The sequence below is a fragment of the Colobus angolensis genome, unplaced genomic scaffold, assembly GCF_000951035.1.
Source record: "Colobus angolensis palliatus isolate OR3802 unplaced genomic scaffold, Cang.pa_1.0 Scaffold385, whole genome shotgun sequence".
Lineage (NCBI taxonomy): Eukaryota > Metazoa > Chordata > Mammalia > Primates > Cercopithecidae > Colobus > Colobus angolensis.
Window position 1 is genome coordinate 1,216,454 of NW_012117210.1, and position 22,778 is coordinate 1,239,231.

Sequence of the window (22,778 nt, forward strand, 5' to 3'; positions counted from 1 at the left end):
AAAAAAAAAAAAAAAAAGGAAAAAGAAAATGTTAATAGATATTTGTATCTTCCCCCCTTTCATAGTTAAAAGGCAGCTTACTATAGACATTGTTCTATATCTTGATTTTTTTTTCACAGAATAATATACTTGACTTTTTTATAGTTGCATAGTCCATTTTATATCTTTTTGTTTTTATTGGCATGAATAATTACCTCATTTTTCCATTTGCTTTGTTTTATTTCTTCTCTTTCTTTCTTTCTTTCTTTCTTTCTTTCTTTCTTTTCTTTTCTTTTCTTTTCTTTTCTTTTCTTTCTTTTTTCTTTTCTTTCCGTCTCGCTGTGTTTCCCTGGCTGTAGTGCAGTAGCGAGATCTTGGAGCACTGCAGCCTCCACCTCCCAGCTTCCAGTGATTCTCCTGCCTCAGCCTTCTGGGTAGCTGGGATTACAGGCACACGCCACCATGCCCGGCCCATTTTTGTATTTTTAGTAGAGACGAGGTTTCACCATGTTAGCCAGGCTGGTCTCGAACTTCTGACCTCAGGTGATCCACCTGCCTCACCCTCCCAAAGTGCTGGGATTACAGGTGTGAGCCACCACACCCAGCCTGCTTCATTTTCTGTAAGCCGATTGCTAATTTCTTTCTTTTTTTTTGAGATGGAGTTTTGCTCTTGTTGCCCAGGCTGGATTACAGTGGTGTGGTCTTGGCTCACTGCAATCTCTGCCTCCTGGGTTCAAGTAATTCTCCTGCCTCAGCCTCCCAAGTAGCTGGGATTATAGGGGCCCACCACCACTCCCAGCTAATTTTTGTAATTTTAGTAGAGACGGGGTTTCACCATGTTGGCCAGGCTGGTCTTGAACTACTGACCTCAGACGATTCATCCACCTCGTCCTCCCAAAGTGTTAGGATTACAGGTGTGAGCCACCGTGCCTGGCCTCCAATTTCTTTCCAAATGCTTTATAAGATCTGTCAGATATTCATCAATATTTTCCATATGCTCCAAAGCTTCAGTTGAAGTTTTTCCCTGAAGACCTTTTTCCTGAAGTCTGCCATCCTAGGCCCAACCTGTCTTCTGCATGGCTGTTATCCTGGGGCTTCTTTTGCTGGTCTCTAGTCTTTTTTTTTTTTTGAGACGGAGTTTCAGTCTTTTTGCCCAAGCTGGAGTATAATGGTGCGATCTTGGCTCACTGCAACCTCCACCTCCCGGGTTCAAGCGATTCTCCTGTCTCAGCCCCTCGAGTAGCTGAGATTATAGGCACCAGCCACCACGCCCAGCTAATTTTTTTTCACAAAAAGAATTTTATTTATTTATTTAATTTTTTTTTTGAGATGGAGTCTCGCTCTGCTGCCCAGGCTGGAGTGCAGTGGCGCAATCTCAGCTCACTACTACCTCCACCTCCCGGGCTCAAGCAATTCTCCTGCCTCAGCCTCCCGAGTAGCTGGAATTACAGGCATGTGCCACCACGCCCAGCTGATTTTTTGTATTTTTGGTAGAGGGGTTTCACCGTGTTAGCCAGGATGGTCTCAATCTCCCGACGTCGTGATCCACCCACCTTGGCCTCCCAAGATGCTGGGATTACAGGTGTGAACCACTGCACCCAGCCCCTCTCCCTGATTTTTTTTTTTTTTTGAGAGGGGTCTCACTCTGTTGCCCAGGCTAGAGTGCAATGGTGTGATCTCAGCTCACTGCAACCTCTGCCTCGTGTGTTCGAGTGATTCTCCTGCCTCAGCCTCCCGAGTAGCTCAGATTACAGGTGCCTGCCACCACACCTGGCTAATTTTTGTATTTTTAGTCGAGATGGGATTTCACCAGGTTGGCATGACTGGTCTCAAACTCCTGACCTCAAACGACCTACCTACCTTGGCCTCCCAAAGTGCTGGGATTATAGGTGCCCTCAGCCCCCTCTCCTTCATTTTCTGTGTGCTCGCTATTCTTCCTATTAGATTTGGGGACCTTATGGATTGCTTCTGTCATCTTCTGCTCATTTCTCTCTCCTGTTTCTCACCTCTTTGCCTTTTTGTTCTTTTTGTAAAATTTTATTGACCTACATACCAACAGCTTTATTGAATTTGTCTCTATCATTGTGTCTTTAATTTTCAAAAGGTTTTTCTTGTTCTCTAATTGCTCCTTTTGTATAGCATTCTGTTCTTTTTTAGTAATGTAACATTAACTTATTTTTCTATTTGCTTTTTTTTTTTTTTTTTTTTTTGACAGTTTTGCTCCTGTTGCCCAGGCTGGAGTGCAATGGCGTGATCTTGGCTCACTGCAACTTCCGCCTCCCGAGTTTAAGCAATTCTCCTGCCTCAGCGTCCCAAGTAGCTGAGATTACAGGCATGTGCCACCACGCCCGGCTAATTTTTGTGTTTTTAATAGAGATGGGGTTTTGCCATGTTGGCCAGGCTAGTCTTGAACTGCTGACCTCAGGTTATCTGCCCACCTTGGCCTCCCAAAGTGCTAGCATTACAGGTGTAAGCCACCGTGCCCAGCCTCTGTTTGCTTTTTTGCCTGTTAGAAGTGTCTGTTCTCTCCTGGACTTTTTTCCTGTGTATTTGTTTTGGGCATTGTCTTTTATAATGGAGGTGCTAACCAAGTAGCTGGTAATACTTGGCTGGCTGTTCATATTTAAGAGTGAGGCCTTAGGACCAGTGTGGTGGCTCATGCCTGTGATCCTAGCAGTTTGGGAGTGTGAGGTGGGTGGATCACTTGAGTTTAAGAGTTCAAGACCAGCCTGGGCAACGTGGCAAAACTCTGTCTTTACTAAAAATACAAAAAAATTAGATGGGGGTGGTGGCACTCACCTATAGTCCCAGCTCCTTGCAGGGCTGAGACAGGGGGATTGCTTGAACCCAGCAGGTTGAGGCTGCAGTGAGCTGAGATGGTGCCACTGCACTCCAAACTGAGTGATAGAGCAAGACCCTGTGTCAAAAAAAAAAAAAAAACCACAATTCCTTAATAGTTTAAAAGAATTATCCTGAATCAAGGCTCAGAAGGGGAAAAAAAAAAAAAAAAAAAAAAAAGTGAGGCTTTGACCAGTTAATAGTTCATCTTGAGGGGGTTTACTGATTCTTGGATATACTGCTGGTGATTGTGGACAAGTCTTCCATGTCTCTGTCTCTTGAGTTATTTTCTCTGGGATTATTCAGTCCCTACAAAGAATTATATTCAAATCTGCCTGGCTGCTGGCCTTCTGGAATGAGGTATAGAAAGGGGCCCAGATCTCACACCATTAAGAATGCAGATTTATGCTGGGCGCCGTGGCTCACACCTGTAATCCCAGCACTTTGGTGGGCCGAGGCGGGCGGATCACAAGGTCAGGAGTTTGAGACTAGCCTGACCACCATGGTGAAACCCTATCTCTACTAAAACTACAAAAATTAGCCAGGCGCAGAGGCAGGTGCCTGTAGTCCCAGATTATCAGGAGGCTGAGGCAGGAGAATTGCTTGAACCCGGGAGGCGGAGGTTGCAGTGAGCCCAGTTTGCGCCACTGCGCTCCAGTCTAGGCAACAGAGCGAGACTCCATCTCAAAAAAAAAAAAAGAATGCAGATTTATATAGACTTTTCCTGCTTCCATCTCTCTACCACAATCAGTGTGCCTGGTATCTCCAAGTTCTGAACTTTGATGGGTTCAGTTTCTCCTGAGAAAAACATCTTCAGTCTCCTGGTAGAGGAAGATGGAAGTTTTTGGTAGGATGAAGACATTTGCCAGTTTTTGTTTGTTTGAGACAGAGTCTCAATCTGTCGCCCAGGCTGGATGGAGTGTAGTGGTGTGATCTTGGCTTACCGCAACTTCCACCTCCTGGGTTCAAGCGATTCTTGTGCCTCAGCCTCCCAAGTAGCTGGGACTATAGGCACGTGCCACTATGCCCAGCTAACTTTTGTATTTTTAGTAGGGACGGGGTTTCACCACGTTGGCCAAGCTGGTCTCAAACTCCTGATCTCAAATGATCCACCAGCCTCACCCTCCCAGAGTGATGGGATTACTGGTGTGAGCCACTGCATCTGGCCAACATTTGCCAGTTTTGTGTCCAGACTTTTTAGCCAAACCCTGAGTTTAGTCATGCATCTTACCCCATCTCAGCTTCCTGCAGTATTTTGCACCTTTAAGTGTGAGCCTTACCAGGATTGTGTAGAGCAGATAAGCCTTTTGACTTACCAGATCCACCTCTGTGGTCACTCCAGATATAGCTTCCTTCACCTTGCTAAGTCACTTGTCACTTCACTCTGCTGTCCATCTTCTGAGATTTTACTGAGTTTGCTTTTCTGTTGTCTTCTCTCCCATTATCTTTGTTCTTTCATTTCTTTATTCAACAAGTAGTTTTGCACCCCTATAAGTGCAAGGCACTATTCTAGATGCTTAGGATACAGTAATGAAGAAAATAAGTTCCCCTCCCTTGTGTAATTTAAATTTTAGTTGTAGGGGAGACAGATTTTTTTTAAAAAACAGTAAGTAAATCATATGATATGTTGAAAGTTGATAAGTGCCATGGGAAAAAATAGAGTAAGGAGGATAAGAAGTTTTGGGGGCTGGAGGAAGTATGGGTTATAATTTTATTTATTTATTTATTTATTAGAAAGAATCTTGCCCTGTCGCCAGGCTGGAGTGCAGTGGCATGATCTCAGCTCACTGCAACCTCCGCCTCCCAGGTTCAAGTGGTTCTCCTGCCACAGCTTCCCGGGTAGCTGGGACTACAGGTGCGTGCCACCATACCCAGCTAATTTTTGTATTTTTCGTAGATATGAGGTTTCATCATGTTAGCCAGGATGGTCTCGATCTCTTTCTTAACCTTGTGATCCGCCTGCCTCGGCCTCCCAAAGTGCTGGGATTACAGGCGTGAGCCACTGCACCTGACCCTTATTTATTTATTTATTTTCAGATGGAGTCTTGCTCTGTTAACCAGGCTGAAGTGCAGTGGCACAATCTTGGCTCACTGCAACCTCTGCCTCCTGGGTTCAAGTGATCCTCCTGCCTCAGCCTCCCAAATAACTGAGATTACAGGTGCGTGTCACCACATCTGCTAATTTTTTTTTTTTTTTTTGAAATGGGGTCTCACTCTGTCACCTAGGCTGGAATGCAGTGGCGTGATCTTGGCTCATTACAACCTCTGCCTCCCGAGTTTAAACAATTCTCCTGCCTCAGCCTCCAGAGTAGCTGGGACTACAGGTGTGTGCCACCACACCTGGCTAATTTTTTTGTATTTTTAGTAGAGACGGGGTTTCACTATGTTAGCCGGGATGGTCTCGATCTCCTGACCTTGTGATCCGCCTGCCTCGGCCTCCCAAAGGGCTGGGATTACAGGTGTGACCAGCTAATTTTTTATATTTCTGATAGAGATGGGGCTTTCATTATGTTGGCCAGATTGGTCTTGAGCTCCTGATCTCACGTGATCCACCCACCTCTGTCTCCCCAAGTGTTGTGTTTACAGGCATGAGCCACCACACCCGGCCTGGATTGTAATTTTAAATAAGGTCAAGGTAGGCCCCATTGAGAAAATGATATCTGAATAAAGCAATGATTCTCAACCGAGGGCAGTTTTGTCCTGCAGGAAACATTTGGCAGTGATGTCTGGAGACATATTTGGTTGTCATCACTGGGGCGTGGCTGGGTGGTGGTGTTTGCATCTACTGGGTAGGGGCTAGCAATGCTGTTGAACATCCTATAATGGCTGGACACAGTGGCACGCACATGTAGTTCCAGCTACTCACAAGGCTGAGGTGGTAGAGGATCGCTTGAGCCCAGGAATTTGAGGATGTAGTACACTATGATTGTACCTGTGAATAGCCACCATACTCCAGCCTGGGCAACATAGCAAGACCTCTGTCTCTAAAAAATGAAAGATCCTACAATGTATGGATCAGCCCCCTACAATAAAGCATTTTCTTTTCTTTTCTTTTCTTTTTTTTTTTTGTTTTTTGAGACGGAGTCTTGCTCTGTCGCCCAGGCTGGAGTGCAGTGGTGCGATCTTGGCTCACTGCAAGCTCCGCCTCCCAGGTTCACGCCATTCTCCTGCCTCAGCCTCCTGAGTAGCTGGGACTATAGGCGTCTGCCACCATGCCCAGCTAAGTTTTTGTATTTTTAGTAGAGATGGGGTTTCACCGTGTTAACCAGGATGGTCTCGATCTCCTGAACGTGTGATCTGCCCACCTCAGCCTCCCAAAGTGCTGGGATTACAGGCATGAACCACTGCACCTGGCCAATAAAGCGTTTTCTGCCCCCAAATGTCAGTAGTGCTGATGTTGAGAAACCCTGGAATAAGGACTTACAGGAAGTGAGGGTGTTAACCATGCAAAGGTCTGAGGGAAAAACATTTTAGGCAAAAGAAAGAGCTTTGCAAAGACCTCAAGACGAGAGTGTGGCTGGCTTTTTGGAGGAACTGACAGTAGACCCAGGCAAATGAGAGGAAGAATAGTAGGAGATGAGGTGAGAGTTAATGGTAGTGACTTTGGCTTTTATTCTGTGTATTAGTCTGTTCTCACATTGCTGTAAAGAACTTCCTGAGACTGGGTACTTTATGAAGAAAAGAGGTTTAATTGACCCACAATTCCACATGCCTGGGGAAGCCACAGGACACACTATCATGGTGGAGGGGGAAGCAAGCACATTTTACTATGGTGAAGCAGGAGACAGAAGAAGGGGAAAGTGCCACACACTTAACAAACAACCATATCCTGTGAGAACTCCATCACCAGAACAGCAAGGGGAAGTCTGCCCCCATAACTTACTCACCTTCCACCAGGCCACTCCCCCAACATGTGGGGATTACAATTCGAGATAAGATTTGGGTGGGGACATAGAGCCAAACCACATCATTCTGAATGAAATGGAGAACCGTCAGAGGTTTTGATGGGGTGAAGGAGGAATGTCATGATACGGTTTAATGATCACTCTGGTTGTTGTGTAGAGAATGGATTATTGGTGGGGGCATGGTTGGATAGAAGCAGGGAGACCAATTGAGGGAAGCTGTGCAGCAGTAATCCAGGTGAGAGATGATGTAGCTCGATCAGTAGTAACAGTGGAGATGGATATACATTGAGGCTAGAACAACAGGATTTCCTGATGGATTGAATGAGAGGTATAAGAGACAGAGAGAAGTGGCTGGGTGCAGTGGCTCACACTTGTAATCCCAGCACTTTGGGAGGCTGAGTTGGGCAGATCACCTGAGGTCAGGAGTTCGAGACCAGCCTGGCCAACATAGTAACATAGTGAAACCCCATCTCTACTAAAAATACAACAATTAGCTGGATGTGGTGGTGGGCACCTGTAATCCCAGCTACTGGGGAGGCTGAGGCAGGAGAATCGCTTGAATCCAGGAGGCGGAGGTTGCAGTGAGCCTAGACCATGCCATTGCACTCCAGCCTGGGTGATAAGAGCGAGACTCTGTCTCAAAAAAATAAAGAGAAGTAAAAAATGGTTCCAACAAGGACATTTTTTGGAGGTAATGAATGTGTTTAGTACCTTAGCTGGTGGGGGTTGGTGTCCCAAGTATATGTATATGTCCAGGCTCATCAAAATGTATACATAAAAACAGGTGCAAATTTTATGTATCGATTATACCTTAATGTAAAAAAATGAAAAAAATGGCCCCCGGTGTTTTGTGTAGAGCAAGTGGAAGGATGAAGTTACTGTCAACTGAGGCTGGAAAGACTGGTAGAGCAGATTTGGGTTGGAGGAGATGAGTAGTTCAGTTTTGGTCATGTTGTATTTGAGGTGCCTATTAAACATCTAAGTGGATATGTTAAGTAGTTAGTTGGCTATATTAGACTGGAGTTCAAGACAGAGAAATCCAGGAGTTGTTAGCATGTAGATGTCATTTAAAATTATGAGGCTGGCAAGAGATCACCAAGGGAGTGAGAGTAGATAGAAAAGTGAAGAGGAACAGGGACCAATCCCTGGGGCACTCCCATTTTAAGAGGTTTGGAAGAAGAGGAAGAACTAGTAAAGGAGACTGAGAAGGGACAGTCAGTGAGGTTGTAAGAAACAGGAGTCGGTGGCTCACGCCTGTAATCCCAGCACTTTGGGAGGCCAAGGTGGGCCGATCACAAGGTCAGAAGATCAAGACTAGCCTGACCAATATGGTTAAACCCTGTCTCTACTAAAAAAAAAACAAAAAACAAAAAAAAGCACGAAAATTAGCTGGGCTTGTTTGCGCGCGCCTGTAGTACCAGCTACTCAGGAAGTTGAGGCAGGAGAATCGCTTGTACCTGGGAGGCAGAGGTTGCAGTGAGCCGAGATTGCACCACTGCACTGCAGGCTGGCAACAGAGTGAGACTCCGTCTCAAAAAAAAAAATAAATAAAAAAAGAAAGAAAGAAAGAAACAGGAGTAAGGTTTCCCTGGGAGCCAGAGGAAGAAAGTAAACAGAGAAGGAATGGCTTTTCACCTGTGCCCAATGCTTGCTGATAGGTCAAGGAAGTGAGGACTTAAAGTTAACCATTGGACTTCATAACAAGGAGGTCAGGGATGACCTTAATGTGAACTGTTTTCGCGGAGTAGTAGTGACCTGATTCAGCTGGGTGAGTAGAAGAATGGGAAGCAGTGAATAGGCTCAGTTCTTGTGATGAGTTTTATGACAAAGAGGAGCAGAGTTGGGGAATACAGGGTCAAGAAGATTCCTCTTTTTTTTTGCTTAAAATGGGAGAGTAAAAGCAATCTGATAGTATATTGATGAGAATGATCCAGTACGGAGCGAAGGCAATGATGGTACAGGAGAGAGAAGGGAGAATTGTTGGAAACAATGAACCTAAATAAGCTTATGCCTTTTTAATCCCTTTGTTTCATTTTAGTAGGATTTAGTAGGATTTTCATTTAGTAGGAGTTTTAGGTGGAATATTCTGTTTTTTTAGGTGGAATATTCTGTTATTTTAACCAGAAGTTCCCTTTAATCTTAATACTTAGCTTAAGCATTCCCATATAAGAATAGGAGTTTCAGTTTCCATCTTACAATGAAGAAACCAAGGCCCTAGGTCATACAGGGGAGAAGCTGTACTTCATATTTACCCATTATCCTTTAGTTCAAGCTCAGTTTTTCAATTACCATCCTTCCAGAGCCTATATGAATTTTTTTTTTTTTTGAGACAGAGTTTTGTTCTATCACCCAGGCTGGAGTGCTGTGGTGTGATCTCAGCTCGTTGCAACTTTCACCTCCTGGGTTCCAGCGATTCTCCTGCTCAGCCTCCCGAGTAGCTGAGATTACAGGTGTGCGCCACCATGCCTGGCTGATTTTTGTATTTTTAGTAAAGAAGGAGTTTCACCATGTTGCCCAGGCCAGGCTGGTCTCGAACTCCTGACCTCAAGTGATCCACCCACCCACCTTGGCCTCCCAGAATGCTGGGATTATAGGCAAGAGCCACTGCACCAGGCTTTATATGATATTTGAATCTTGCTTCCAAAAAGCATTCCTTTCTAACCAGCCAGTAAACAACAGTTGAACTAGTCTTTCTTTCTTCTTTCCTCTCTCTTCTTTCTTTCCTTGCTTCCCTCCCTCCCTTTCTTCTCTCTCTCTCTCTCTGTCCCTCTTTCTTTCCCTCCCTCCCTTTCTTCCTCCTCCTTTCCTCTCCTCTTCTCTCCTCTTTTCTTTTCTTTTCTTTTCTTTTTCTTTTGATTGAGTCTCACTCTTGCCTAGGCTGGAGTGCAGTGGCACAATCTCAGCTCACTGCAACCTCCACCTCCCAGGTTCAAGCGATTCTTCCTCCTCAGCCTCCCAAGTAGCTGGGATTACAGATGCCCGCCACCACACCTGGCTAAATTTTGTATTTTTAGTAGAGACGGGGTTTTGCCATGTTGGTCAGGCTGGTCTTGAACCCCTAACCTCAAATGATCTGCCCACCTCGGCCTCTCAAAGTGCTGGGATTACAGGCAGGAGGCATCACGCCCAGTGGAACTAGGCTTTCTTTAAATCACCAACCTTAAAATTTGAAAACTATGTTGAGTAAAAATCAAAGATATCTTATATGAAATTATAGCAAAAGTGATCAGGTACAACCTTAATTGATCTTACCTCTCAGGTAGCACTGTTTTGTGGTATAATTCCCCCTTTACTACATAATTTGTGGTTTGTAAATACAGTGGACCCAGAACACATGCATTATGAGAACAAAAGGACCTAGTAAATCAGATGGTGTTTCCTGTTATGGCAGCAATTGGCTTTTAGGATTTTTGAGATCATAACAACTAAATCAGGATTGCATTTGACTTGTATATACCAGGAGGAAATGGAGGATCTGACTAAGCTATAATATAGTTGGTACTAGGTTATATGAAGAAATATAGAAATGATGTGCTTATATCAGGACATTAAAAGTAAGAGTGGAATCATAACAGCTTAGTAATACATTAGGAATTCACAGAAAGGGAAGATTATTTTCCATAAATAAATTGAAGTTCTAAGTAAGAATACCTTTCCTGTTCAGTCATTCATACAATTTTTCAATAATATTTATTGAACACGTGTCAGACTAAGGAAACAACTCGCTTCGTGGAGCTTACAGTTCAGAATGTAATTGATAGCATCCTCTGTAAAGTCACAGGGCAGAAATCATGATTCTTTCTTTTTTGTTTTTCTGAGACAGAGTCTCACTTTGTTGCCCAGGTTGGAGTGCAGTGGTAAGATCTCGGCTCACTGCAGCCTTGACCACCCGGGCTCAGGCCATCCTCCCACTCCAGCTTCCCAAGTAGCTGGGGCTACAGGCGTGTGTCACCATGCCTGGCTAATTGTTGTTGTTGTTGTTGTTGTTTTGAGATGGAGTCTCTGTTGCCTAGGCTGGAGTGCAGTGGCATGATCTCGGCTCACTGCAACCCGCCTCCTGGGTTCAAGCAGTTCTCCTGCCTCAGCCTCCCGAGTAGCTGAGATTACAGGCGCCCACCCTGATGCCTGGCTAAATTTTGTATTTTTAGTAGAGACGGGGTTTTGCCATGTTGGCCCAGTTGGTCTCGAACTCCTGACCTCAAAGTGATCCACCTGCCTTGGCCTCCCAAAGTGCTGGGATTATAGGCTTGAGCCACTGCACCCAGCCTAAATTTTTTATTTTTTGTAGACAGGCCATGTTGTCCAGGTGGTCTTGAACTCCTGGACATAAGCAGTCCTCTCACGTTGGCCTCTCAAAGTGCTAGGATTACAGGTTTGAGCCACTGTGCCCGGTCAGTCATGTTTCTTATATCACTGTATTTGTCTGCAAGGGCTGCCATTACAAAATACGGCAGACTGAGTGGCTTAAAGAAATGTATTTCCTCCTTGTCTGGAAGCTAAAAGTCTAAGATCAGAGTCTCTGCTGGTTTGGTTTCTGCTGAGGCCTCTCTCCTTGGCTTGCATAGACACCTTCTTGCTGTGTCACATGGTCTTTTTCTTTGTGTACCCAACCTTGGTGTCTCTGTGTGTCCACATTTTCTCTTACAAGGACAGCAGGCATGGTGCGGTGGCTCACACCTGTAATCCCAGCACTTTGGGAGGCCGAGGCGGGAGGATCACCTGAAGTCAGGAGTTCGCGACCAGCCTGGCCAACATGGTGAAACCTTGTGTCTACTAAAAATACAAAAATTAGCAAGGCTATGTGGTGGGCATCTGTGATCCCAGCTACTCAGGAGGCTGAGGCAGGAGAATTGCTTGAACCCGGGAGGCGGAGGTTGCAGTGAGCTGAGACCATGCGACTGCACTCCAGTCTGAGCAACAGAGTGAGACTCCGTCTCAAAAAAAAAAAAAGACATCAGTGAGATTGGATTAAGGCCTGCCTTAACTGCCTCATTTTAACTAAATCACTTCTTTAAAGGCCCTGTCTCAGAATGCAGACACATTTTGAGTACTGGTGGTTAAGGCTTCAATATAGGAGTTTTTGGGGGACACAGTGTAGCTGCAAACCATCACCTAGCATGAATAATCAGCTGTGAAACTTGCTAGTTTTGCTTGTGTAATAATTCGCTTCTCTTCCTAGTACTATGAAGTATTCCTTCGACAGTCTCCATTGGAGCCCTGCCTTGTATTTCATGAAGGTGGATACTGGCGTGAGCTCATAGTCCGCACCAATAGCCAAGGGCACACAATGGCTATCATCACTTTCCATCCCCAGAAATTAAGTCAGGTGAGCCTCACAAGATGTTAAGCAACCATCACTTTTACTACTACTAACTATTACTGTAATTGTTTTTTGAAGTTTCGGGGCATATAGCAGAAACTGTACATCCACAGAGTATTTGTGTTGATTGGGGAGAGGGGTTAGGGATGAGGAGAAGATGGCAAGGATACTATTTAACCATACTGCTCCCATAATCAAACCACAGAGACTGTGGCTAGGCTATGTGAGAACTCCCAAGTAATTTCACAAGAACTTTGCCCATGGTAGTAGTTGCTCTTCCAAATCCAAATGCCAATTCACAATAGAGACTGCAATGTCAGAGGATTTCATAACCCAAATAGTACTTTATATTTGTCATGCACTTGGTGCTTTCAAACATACCTGTGTTAAAACATTCCTATACTTATATGATCATCTCAACAAACTTGTAAGGTAGGCAGGAGGAGAGATATTGTCACCCTCATTTTACCCCTGAGGAAATGGAGGCATAGAAATACCCAAGGTTAAAGAATCAGTAAATAGCAAAGCTAGGATTTGAACCCAGGTCCTTTGATGCCTGGTGTTTTTAACCCTATTGTTCCTACACGGTTTATTGGCAATATATCCTGGTATCAAGCTAATACTTAGGCTGTCTGTAGTTATGTAAGAATTTTATTTTTTATTTTTATTTTTTGAGACAGTGTCTTGCTCTATTGCCCAGATTGGAGTGCAATGGTGCAATCATAGCTCACTGTAGCCTCAAACTCCTGGGCTCAAGCAATCTTCCTACCTCAGCCTCTTAAGTAACTGGGACTACGTCACCAGGCATACGTCACCACACCTGGCTAATTTTTTTTTTTTTTTTTTTTTTGACAGTCTCGCTTCTTCGCCCAGGTTGGAGTGCAATGGCATGATCTCAGCTCACTGCAACCTCCGCCTCCCTGGTTCAAGCAGTTCTCCTGACTCAGCCTCCCAAGTAGCTGGGATTACAGGCACGTGCCAGCACACCTGGCTAATTTTTGTATTTTTAGTAGAGACGGAGTTTCACCATGTTGGCCAGGCTGGTCTCAAACTCCTGACCTCAACTGATCTGCCTGCCTTGGCCTTCCAAAGTGCTGGGATTACAAGTGTGAACCACCGCTCCTGGCCTTTTTGATTTCTTGTAGAGACAGGATCTTGCTATGTTACCTAGGCTTGTCTTACACTCCTAGAGGCTCAAGCAGTCCTCCTACCTCAGCCTCTCAAAGTGCTGGGATTATAGGCATGAACCATCATGTCTGACCTGCTTTATGTTAAGTGTTATTTATAATAAGATTTGTGAAATGTCTTCGTGTCTGATTACTGCAGGGCTGATTACTATAGAGCTTAGAGAGAAAATTTGTCAGAGAGGAGTCTTTGCTTAACTGCTAATTTTGTGGTCTGGGCAGGAGGAGCTCCATGTTCAGAAGGAGGCTGTAAAGGAATTTTTTATCAGAGGTCCTGGAGCAGCCTGTGACTTGACCTCACTTTACTTCCAGGAAAGGTAAACCTGGGACAGCCAAATAGGCTGATGGCTTGCCAGACTCTTGGTTTATGGATTGCTGATGCAGGGTTGCTGATTGATGGTGGAGGATATTGGCTAAATGGTTCTGGCCCTTGTACACCAGCCGGGTCTGGGAACACAGGCCAGAATGTAGATGTGAGAGTGTCCACATGGACTTTCATCCCCTGACGGGGAAACCCTTGCAGAGCTCTCAGGGCCATGGCAGGGACTGTGTCTCCTAGCTGAGATGCTGGGGCCTCCCTGTCTACCCAACCACTAGGGATGTGATGGTCTGCCATTTCAAGATGCTTTCTTTTTTTTTTTCTTTTTTTTCTGAGACTGAGTCTCGCTCTGTTACCCAGGCTGGAGGACAGTAGTGCAATCTTGGCTCACTGCAACCTCCACCTGCCGAGTTCAAGTGATTCTTCTACTGCAGCCTCCTGAGTAGCTGGGATTACAGGCATGTACCACCACACCTGGCTAATTTTTGGATTTTCAGTAGAGACGGGGTTTCACCATGTTGGCCAGGCTGGTCTCAAACTCCTGCCGCCTCGGCCTCCCAAAGTGCTGGGATTACAGGTGTGAGCCACCATGCACAGCTCAAGATGCTTTCTTCTTTTATTCTTTTCCAGTACCATGACCCGTTGTAGCCATCAGCAGTCTCCCTATCAGCTTCTGTTTGGGGAACCCTACATCTTTGAAGAACTTCTGAGCTTGAAGATCCGCATCTCTCCAGATGCCTTTTTCCAGATTAACACTGCTGGTGCAGAGATGCTGTATCGGACTGTGGGGGAGCTGACTGGAGTGAACTCTGACACCATCCTTCTTGATATCTGCTGTGGAACTGGCAAGTGGAAGCCCAGGGCAGAATCTGCATGCTGCTCAGCTCCCAGGGCCCTTGTAGCTTGCAGAGGTGGTCGGGGAGAGGTAGTGGTAGTGCTGCAGGCATAATCTTATTGGTCTAAAACCCTAAAATTGCAGCCAAGTGTGGTTGCTCATACATGTTATCCCAACACTTTGTGAGGCAAGGCAGGAGGATTGGTTGAGCCCAGGAATTAGAGACCAGCCTGGGCAACATAGTGAGACCCCATCTCTACAAAAAAATTAAAAATTAGCTGGGCATAGTGACATGAGCCTGTAGTCTTAGCTACTCAGGGGGCTGAGACAGGAGGATTGCTTTAGCCCGGGAGGTCGAGGCTGCAGTGAACTGTGTGCCGTCGCACTTCAGCCTAGGCTACAGAGTGAGACCCTGTTTAAAACAAACAAACAAACAAACAAAGACAAAACAAAAAACAAACAAACTACCACACCCAAACCCTAAAATGCTGCCTCCTTCTTCTTCTCTTTTACTTCTTCAGGTGTGATTGGCCTCTCTCTGGCTCAGCATACATCTCAGGTCCTCGGGATTGAATTGGTGGAGCAGGCAGTGGAGGATGCAAGATGGACTGCAGCCTTCAATGGTACACAGTTTACAGTCTGTGTAGAAATTAAGGGATGCAGTTGTTTTTGTGCTATGGAAAGAATTGTGTGGGAAAGAACAACTACTGTATCCCTGACCCACAGGGAGGAAGGGAGGGAATTCTGGAGTGGTCAGAATGGTTTTCTGGAATAGATCCTCATGGTTTTCTGGAATAGGTACCAATATCTAACGTTTTTCCTATCCAGAAGAGGAGCCTAAGGGAAGGTACATGTCTAGCTGATAGGAAGAAAAGTTGCAAAACTTTGGACAGAATAGAATCTCCTTGACATTAGACTCATGAGGCCTTATAGCATAATACAATAGGTTTCAAACCTATATTTTCAGCAACAAAACCTTTTCTTCAAACAGTCTTCTGTAAAACTGCAATATAGAAAATAGATCATCTTGCTCCCACTACTTCACCTCCAGAATGCTCCTGAGGCATTTGGTGAAAATGTCTGATATAGCAGGAAGAGCACTTGAGCAAAAGTCAAGATTCTCATCTTAGTATAGGTCTTTACATGCTATGTGAGTTGTAAAGTTGTAAAATAGCGGGCATGGTGGCTTACACCTGTAATTCCAGCACTTTGGGAGGCTGAGGCGGGTGGATCACAAGGTCAGGAGTTCAAGACCAGCCTGGCCAAGATGGTAAAACCCTGTCTCTACTAAAAATACAAAAATTAGCCGGTCGTGGTGGCAGGCGCCTGTAATCCAAGCTACTCGGGAGGGTGAGGCAGAGAATTGCTTGAACCCGGGAGGTGGAGGTTGTAGTGTGCCGAGATCGCGCCACTGCACTCCAGTCTGGGCAACAGAGCGAGACTCCATCTCAAGAGAAAATAAAAAGTGTAAACACTAGTTGCTCAAGCTGAAAGGCTTACTGAGATATTCCAAGGGAAAGTACTTTGGAAAAAATGAAGCAGGTCTATCCAAAAACACTTCTTTCCTTGTTACTTGGAGTGATGCTAGATCCAAAGGGAAGATGGCAGAGCCCTTGGCTCCTGTGCATTTCTGTGAAGCTGAAGCTTTCCCCCACTGCTGGGCTTGAGTTATGTCATGTGGGCCTGTCTTCCATAGGCATCACCAACTCTGAATTTCACACTGGTCGAGCAGAGAAGATTTTGCCAGGGCTACTAAAGTCAAAGGAAGATGGACAGTCAATTGTTGCTGTGGTGAACCCAGCCCGTGCCGGACTGCGTAAGGATGAACAGCTATTTTGATGTTCCCAGTATTATCCACCAACTTTGGTTCTTCTTTTCCACACCATGCTACGGGTACTCCCAGTGGGCTGGCTCTGAACCTGTTTCCCCTCTATTTCTAATCAATCCTGAGTTCTGGTCAGTGGGAGGTTCGTGATAACAGAGACCATAGTAGTTAATTATACTAATAGCAAGGTGTTTCTTCCTTCAGATTACAAGGTGATTCAAGCCATTCGAAACTGCAGGGCCATCCGCACGCTAGTTTTTGTTTCCTGCAAGCTCCATGGTGAATCCACTAGGAATGTCATTGAGTAAGTCATGACTTCTGTTTAAAATTTTTTGTTCTGATTATCAAAGTCATTCATGCTTATCGTGCACACAGTTGGAAAGTGATTTGAGCTTTCAAGTCATGAGAAGTGTAAAGAAACAGAAACAAAAAAAAATACCACCTTCAAGACTCAATTACAGGGCTGGGTCAGGAATGAGGCAAGTCAAGTACTTAGTTTGGGTGCAAAATTTAAGAATGTGTCAGCAGGGTGTGGTGGCTCATGCCTGTAATCCTAGCACTTTGGGAGGCCGAGGTGGGTGGATTGCCTGAGCTCAGGAGTTCAAGACTAGCCTGGGCAATGCAGTGAAATCCCATGTCTACTATAAAAATACAGAAAATTAGCCAGGCATGGTTTGTATGCCTGTAATCCCAGCCACTTGGGAGGTTGAGACAGGAGAATCGCTTGAACCCGGGAGGCAGAGGTTGCAGTGAGCCAAGATCGTGCCATTGCACTCCAGCCTGGGCAACAGAGAGAGACTCCATCTCAAAAAAAAAAAAATATGTTAAAAATCTCAGCAATCAAGATATTTTTTGTTTGTTTATTTCTATTCCACTACAGCTTTTTTTAATGGCTAAATTTTTAATGCAATATTTTCTTCTCTTTTGAGACAGAGTCTCACTCTGTCACCCAGGTTGAGCACAGTGGTACAGTCATGACTCACTGAAGTCTTGACCTCCTGGGCTCATGAGATCCTTCTGCCTCAGCCTCCCAAGTAGCTGAGACTACAGGTGCACACTACCACACCTGGCTAATTTTTAATTTTTTTTGTAGAGACAAGGTCTCACTATGTTGCCCAGGCTTGTCTCAAACTCCTGGGTGCAAGTGATCCTCCTGCGTCGGCCTACCAAAGTGCCTGGCTAAATTTTTTGATTTTTTTAATAGAGACAAAGTCTCACTATGTTGCCCAGGCTGGTCTTGAGCTCCTGTGCTCATGTGATCCTCCTGCCTTGGCCTCCCAAAGTGCTGAGATAACAGGCGTAAGCCACCATGTCTGGCCCAATATTTTCAAATATCAAAATTCATCCAAAATAATTCATGATGAACAAAATATTACATTTTTTTTAAAAAAGGTGGGAAAGGTGGGAACTGCCCTTCTACTTGTTGAACCCCACCTCACTGCCTTACCTGAATTCTGGCTTCGGTTCCAATAAACCTTATAAAAGCAAGTGGCTAGCCTGTAGGCTGCTGTTTTCCGATTTGATATTCTAAAATATTGCATCAAAACATTCGATTACTGAGTTTTTTGGCACCCTATTAAATTTTGCACCCAATGGAAGTGCCTTTCACTTCACTCTAGTTCTGACCCTGGTCAGCTATTTTGATTTTTGAAATCTTTACATTTTATAATCTTTTTCTCTCTCACTTTTTACTATAAGTAATATAATTTATTTGTAACATTGAAACAACATAGACAGGTGTAAAGTACAGATTATATATTTGAATGAAACAAATGAAAATTAAAAATTATATAATCATTATATGTCAATGTATAAAAAACTAAGTGATTTGAACTTTCAAGTCATGAGCTAGAAAAAGAACAATAAACCCAAAGGAAACTGAAGGAAGAACTCGATAATGATTTTAAAAATCCATAAATTAACGACTTATAAAACAAAAAAAGCCTGTAGATTTGATGAGAAAGCAAGAAGGTGTTATTGGAAGAAAAAAATTAAATAAATAAGCCTAATCAACAATATTAAGGGGCAAAACACAAAAATATAGTCTTAAATGAGAAAGAGAGCATAACTATAGATAGGAAGAAATTTTTTTTTTCCCCCCGAGACGGAGTCTTGCTCTGTTGCCCAGGCTGGAGTGCAGTGGCGTGATCTTGGCTCACTGCAACCTCTAACTCTCGGGTTCAAGCAATTCTCCTACCTCAGCCTCCCGAGTAGCTGGAATTACAGGCATGTGCCACACACCTGGCTAATTTTTGTATTCTTAGTAGAGACAGGGTTTCACCATGTTGGCCAGGCTGGTCTTGAACTTCTGACCTCGTGACCCACCCGCCTTGGCCTCCCAAAGTGCTGAGATTACAGGCGTGAAAAACTGCGCCCGGCCCAATAGGAAGAAATTTTTTTAAATTAAAAGAAAATATTTCTGAGCGTAGTGACTCAGGCCTGTAATCCCAGCACTTTGGGAGGAGGTGGTGGGGGGATCACCTGAGTAATCCCAGCTGCTCGGGAGGCTGAGGCAGGAGAACTGCTTGAACCCGGGTAGGCAGAGGTTGCAGTGAGCTGAGACTGTGCCATTGCACTCCAGCCTAGGCAACAAGAGCGAAACTCCATCTCAAAAAAAAAAAAAAAAAAACCACGAAAATTAGCTGGGCATAGTGGTACATGCCTGTAATCCCAGCTACTTGGGTAGCTAAGGCATGAGAATGGCTTGAATCCAGGAGGTCAAGGCTGCAGTAAGCCGAGATGACGCCACTGTACTCCAGCCTGGGTGACAGAGTGAGGCCCTGTCTCAAAAAAAAAAAATCAAAATTTAAAAAGACGTTTTGTGCTACGAATACCATTGAGAAAGGTGAAAGACAAGCCACAGAATAGGTGAAACTATTTGCAAATCATTCATAAGGGACTGGTATTCGGAAGCCAGACATAAAAGGCCACACATTATATCATTCCATTTATAGAAACTATCTAGAATAGGCAAATCTGTAGACACAGAAAGTAGATAGGTAGTTGCCTTGGTCTGGGGGTGGGGCTTTGGAGATTAAATGGGGCATGATTGCTAACGGGTGTTTGGTATCTTCTTGAACTAATGAAATGTTCTGAAATTGATTGTAGTGATAGATGCATAACTGTGTGAATATACTAAAAACCAGTGAACTGTGTAAATGGGTGAGCTGTGTGGTGTGTGAATTATTTGTTTTTTGTTTTGTTTTTTGAGACTGAATCTCACTCTGTCACCCAGGTTGGAGTGCAGTGGCATGGGTTTTGGCTCACTGTAACCTCCACCTCCCTGGTTCAAGCAGTCCTCCTGCCTCAGCTTCCCATGTAGCTGGGATTACAGGCGCCCACCACCACGCCTGGCTAATTTTTGTGTTTTTAGTAGAGACAGGGTTTCACCATGTTGGCCAGGCTAGTCTCAAACTCCTGACCTCAGATGGTCTGCCCGTCTTGGCCTCCCAAAGTGTTGGGATTACAGGTGTGAGCCACTGTGCCTGGCATGGTATGCAAATTAATAAGACTATTGAAAAAAATCATTAATTTATGCATGATGAAAAGCACTGTAAGCAAAGACAGGAGACAGCATATAAACTGGAAAAAAATTTGCAGTTCACATCACAAAGACTTTTTTCCTTAATCTAAGAAACTCCTAGAAATTGGTAAGCCGAGACTGCACCACTATACTCTAGCAGCCAATAGAAAAATGAACCGAGGATATGAAAAGGCAGTATTATAAAGGTATTTACAAAATATGAGAGGATGCTGTCTCTCTCATAATGATAGAAATGCAAATTAGAAGTACCCTGAGATACTTCTTTTTATACCTCAGATTGACAAAAGTACAAAAGCTTGATAATGCGCTATTGGTAATAATAAGGGAAAATAATTCTAAAAAAATGAGTTGTGTAAATTGAGTACTAACCCTATGTAAATTGGTACTATCCCTATGGAGGGAAATTTAGTAATATAGATTAAAATGACAAATGTAAATATACCCTTTCACATGGTAATTCCATTCCTGAGGTTTTATCCCATAGATACACTCACACACATAAAATGACATATATACAAAGTTAGTCATTGCAATATTTAGCAGGAAAAGTTGAAATACTCCCAAAATCCATTAGTGGGGAACTGGTTAAATCAACTATGCCACATCCATTCAATAAAACACTACACTGCTATAAAAAATGCAGATGTTCTCTATGTTCTGATAATAGATCTCTAAGGCATTTTTAAAAAATAATAGCTTTATTGAGATACAACTCATATATCATACAATTCAACTTTTTTTTTTTTTTCTAAAGAGATGAGGTTTTGCTCTGTTGCTCAAGCTGGCCTTGAACTTTTAGGCTCAAGCAGTCCTCCCGTGTCAACCTCCTAGTAGCTGGGACTATAGGCTGTAGGCTATAGTACTGCCCCCGCATACTTCACCCATTTAAAGTGTACAATTTGGCAATCCCAGCACTTTGGGAGGCGGAGGCGGGCAGATCGCTTGAGCCCAGGAGTTCGAGACCAGCCTGGGCAACATGGTGAAACCCTGTCTCTACTAAAAATACAAAAATTAGCCGGGCGTGGTAACATGCCTATAGTTCCAGCTACTTGGGAGGCTGAGGTGGGTGGATTGCTTGAGCCTCGGGGGTTCAAGGCTGCATGCAGTGAGCTGTGATCACTTAACTTCACTCCAGCCTGGGCAATACAGGGAAATCCTGTTTCGATTTAAAAAAAAAAGTCAGTATGTGCATATGGTAGAAAAAAATTCAAATACACCAGACACAGTGACTCACGCGTGTATTCCCAGCTACTCAGGAGGGAGAATTGGGAAGATCACTTGAGTCTAGTAGTTCAAGGCTGCAATGAGCTCTGATTGTACCACTGCACTCCAGCCTTGGTGATAGAGTGAGACCCCATCTCTAAAACAGTAAAAAAAGAGAGAGAGAAAATTCAAATAATACAAAAGAATATAGGGTAAAATGAGTTTCTTACTCATGATCCCTAGTCTTTCAGATGTCACCACTCTGAGCAGTTTCTTGTGTGGACTACCAGAGATATTCTGTGACACTACAAGCATGAGTGCATGTGTGTGCACACGTATGTGTGTACATACTATCTCTCCTCTTAAACAAGTAGAAGCAAACTAGAAGCACTATTCTACATGATGCTTTTTTAGGGGGGAAGGTGGGGGGGATGGAGTCTTGCTCTTGTTGCCCAGGCTGGAGTGCAGTGGTGCAATCACAGTTCCCTGCAGCCTTGACCTCCTGGGCTCAAGCAATCCTTCCATCTCAGCCTCCTAAGTAGCTGAGACTAAATAAGTAGTCTCATTTGCGGGAGTGCAGTGGCATGGTCTCGGCTCACTACAGCCTCCACCTCCCAGATTCAAGCGATTCTCCTGCCTCAGCCTCCTGAGTAGCTGGGATTACAGGTATGTACCACCACGCCCAGCCAATTTTTGTATTTTTAGTAGAGACAGGGTTTCACCTTGTTGGCCAGGCTGGTCTTGAACTCCTGACCTCAGGTGATCCACCCACCTTGGCCTCCCAAAGTGTTAGGATTACAGGTGTGAGCCACCATGCTCAGCCTTCATGACATTTTCCAATTAGTTATTGCCAATCTGGTGTACAGCTACCTTGCTCTATTATTAGTTTTACTCATTTTTTAGTTGGTTCTCACATTGTTGTGGCAGCTGACCATATGATCACCATGTATAAAAATAATTCTGTCCCTCTCCTTCTAATACTCATTTTTTCCTTTTGCTTATTATATTGGATAAGAAAATGTTCCATTGTAGATGTGATAGGGAATATTTTTGTTGTGTATTTGATTATAATGGGACAATGCTATCTAAACTACGATCTTGTGTCACATAATAACATTTCAGTCAGCAATGGACTGCATATATGATGTTGGTCCCATAAGATTATAATGGAGCTGACAGGGCACGATGGCTCACGCCTGTAATCCCAGCACTTCAGAAGGCTGAGGTGGGTGGGTCACTTGAGGTCAGGAGTTTAAGACCAGCCTGGCCAACATGGTGAAACCCCATCTCTACTAAAATACAAAAATTAGCCGGGTGTGGTGGTCATGTGTGCCTGTAATCCCAGCTATTTGGGAGACTGAGGCAGGAGAATCGCTTGAATCCAGGAGGCGGAGGTTGCAATGAGACAAGATTGTGCCACTGTACTCCAGCCTGGGTGATAGAGCAAGACTCCGTCTCAAAAAAAAAAAAAAAAAAATTATAATGGCGCTGAAAAATTCCTATGGCCTAGTGACATCATAGCTGTTGTAACGTTTAGCACATGGGTTACTTACATGTTTGTGGTCATGCTGGTGTAAACAAATTTATTGTGCTGTCAGTAGGTTTGTTTACATCAGCATCACCACTTATAAAATTAAGTACGTGTAGTTATTTATAGTACATAATACTTGATAATAAATGACTGTGTTACTGGTTTATATACTTACTATAGTGTACTTTTATTATTTTAGCAGATACTCCTTCTACTTATTTTTTTAAAGTTAACTGTAAAACAGCCTCAGGCAGATCCTTCAGGAGATATTCCAGAAGAAGGCATTGTTATCACA

General features: G+C 44.1%; 1 protein-coding gene across 2 annotated transcripts in view; it reads left to right on the top strand.

The window, feature by feature from the left end:
- Positions 1-22,778, top strand: part of TRMT2B (tRNA methyltransferase 2 homolog B (S. cerevisiae)) — a 52,162-nt gene that overhangs the window by 16,987 nt on the left and 12,397 nt on the right. For both annotated transcript variants that reach the window (XM_011954555.1, XM_011954554.1), the window contains 6 exons: positions 11,902-12,048; positions 13,449-13,543; positions 14,176-14,390; positions 14,902-15,003; positions 16,077-16,196; positions 16,410-16,509. In XM_011954555.1, the coding sequence (XP_011809945.1) occupies positions 11,902-12,048; positions 13,449-13,543; positions 14,176-14,390; positions 14,902-15,003; positions 16,077-16,196; positions 16,410-16,509 (779 nt within the window). The remainder of the gene's footprint in view (positions 1-11,901; positions 12,049-13,448; positions 13,544-14,175; positions 14,391-14,901; positions 15,004-16,076; positions 16,197-16,409; positions 16,510-22,778) is intronic.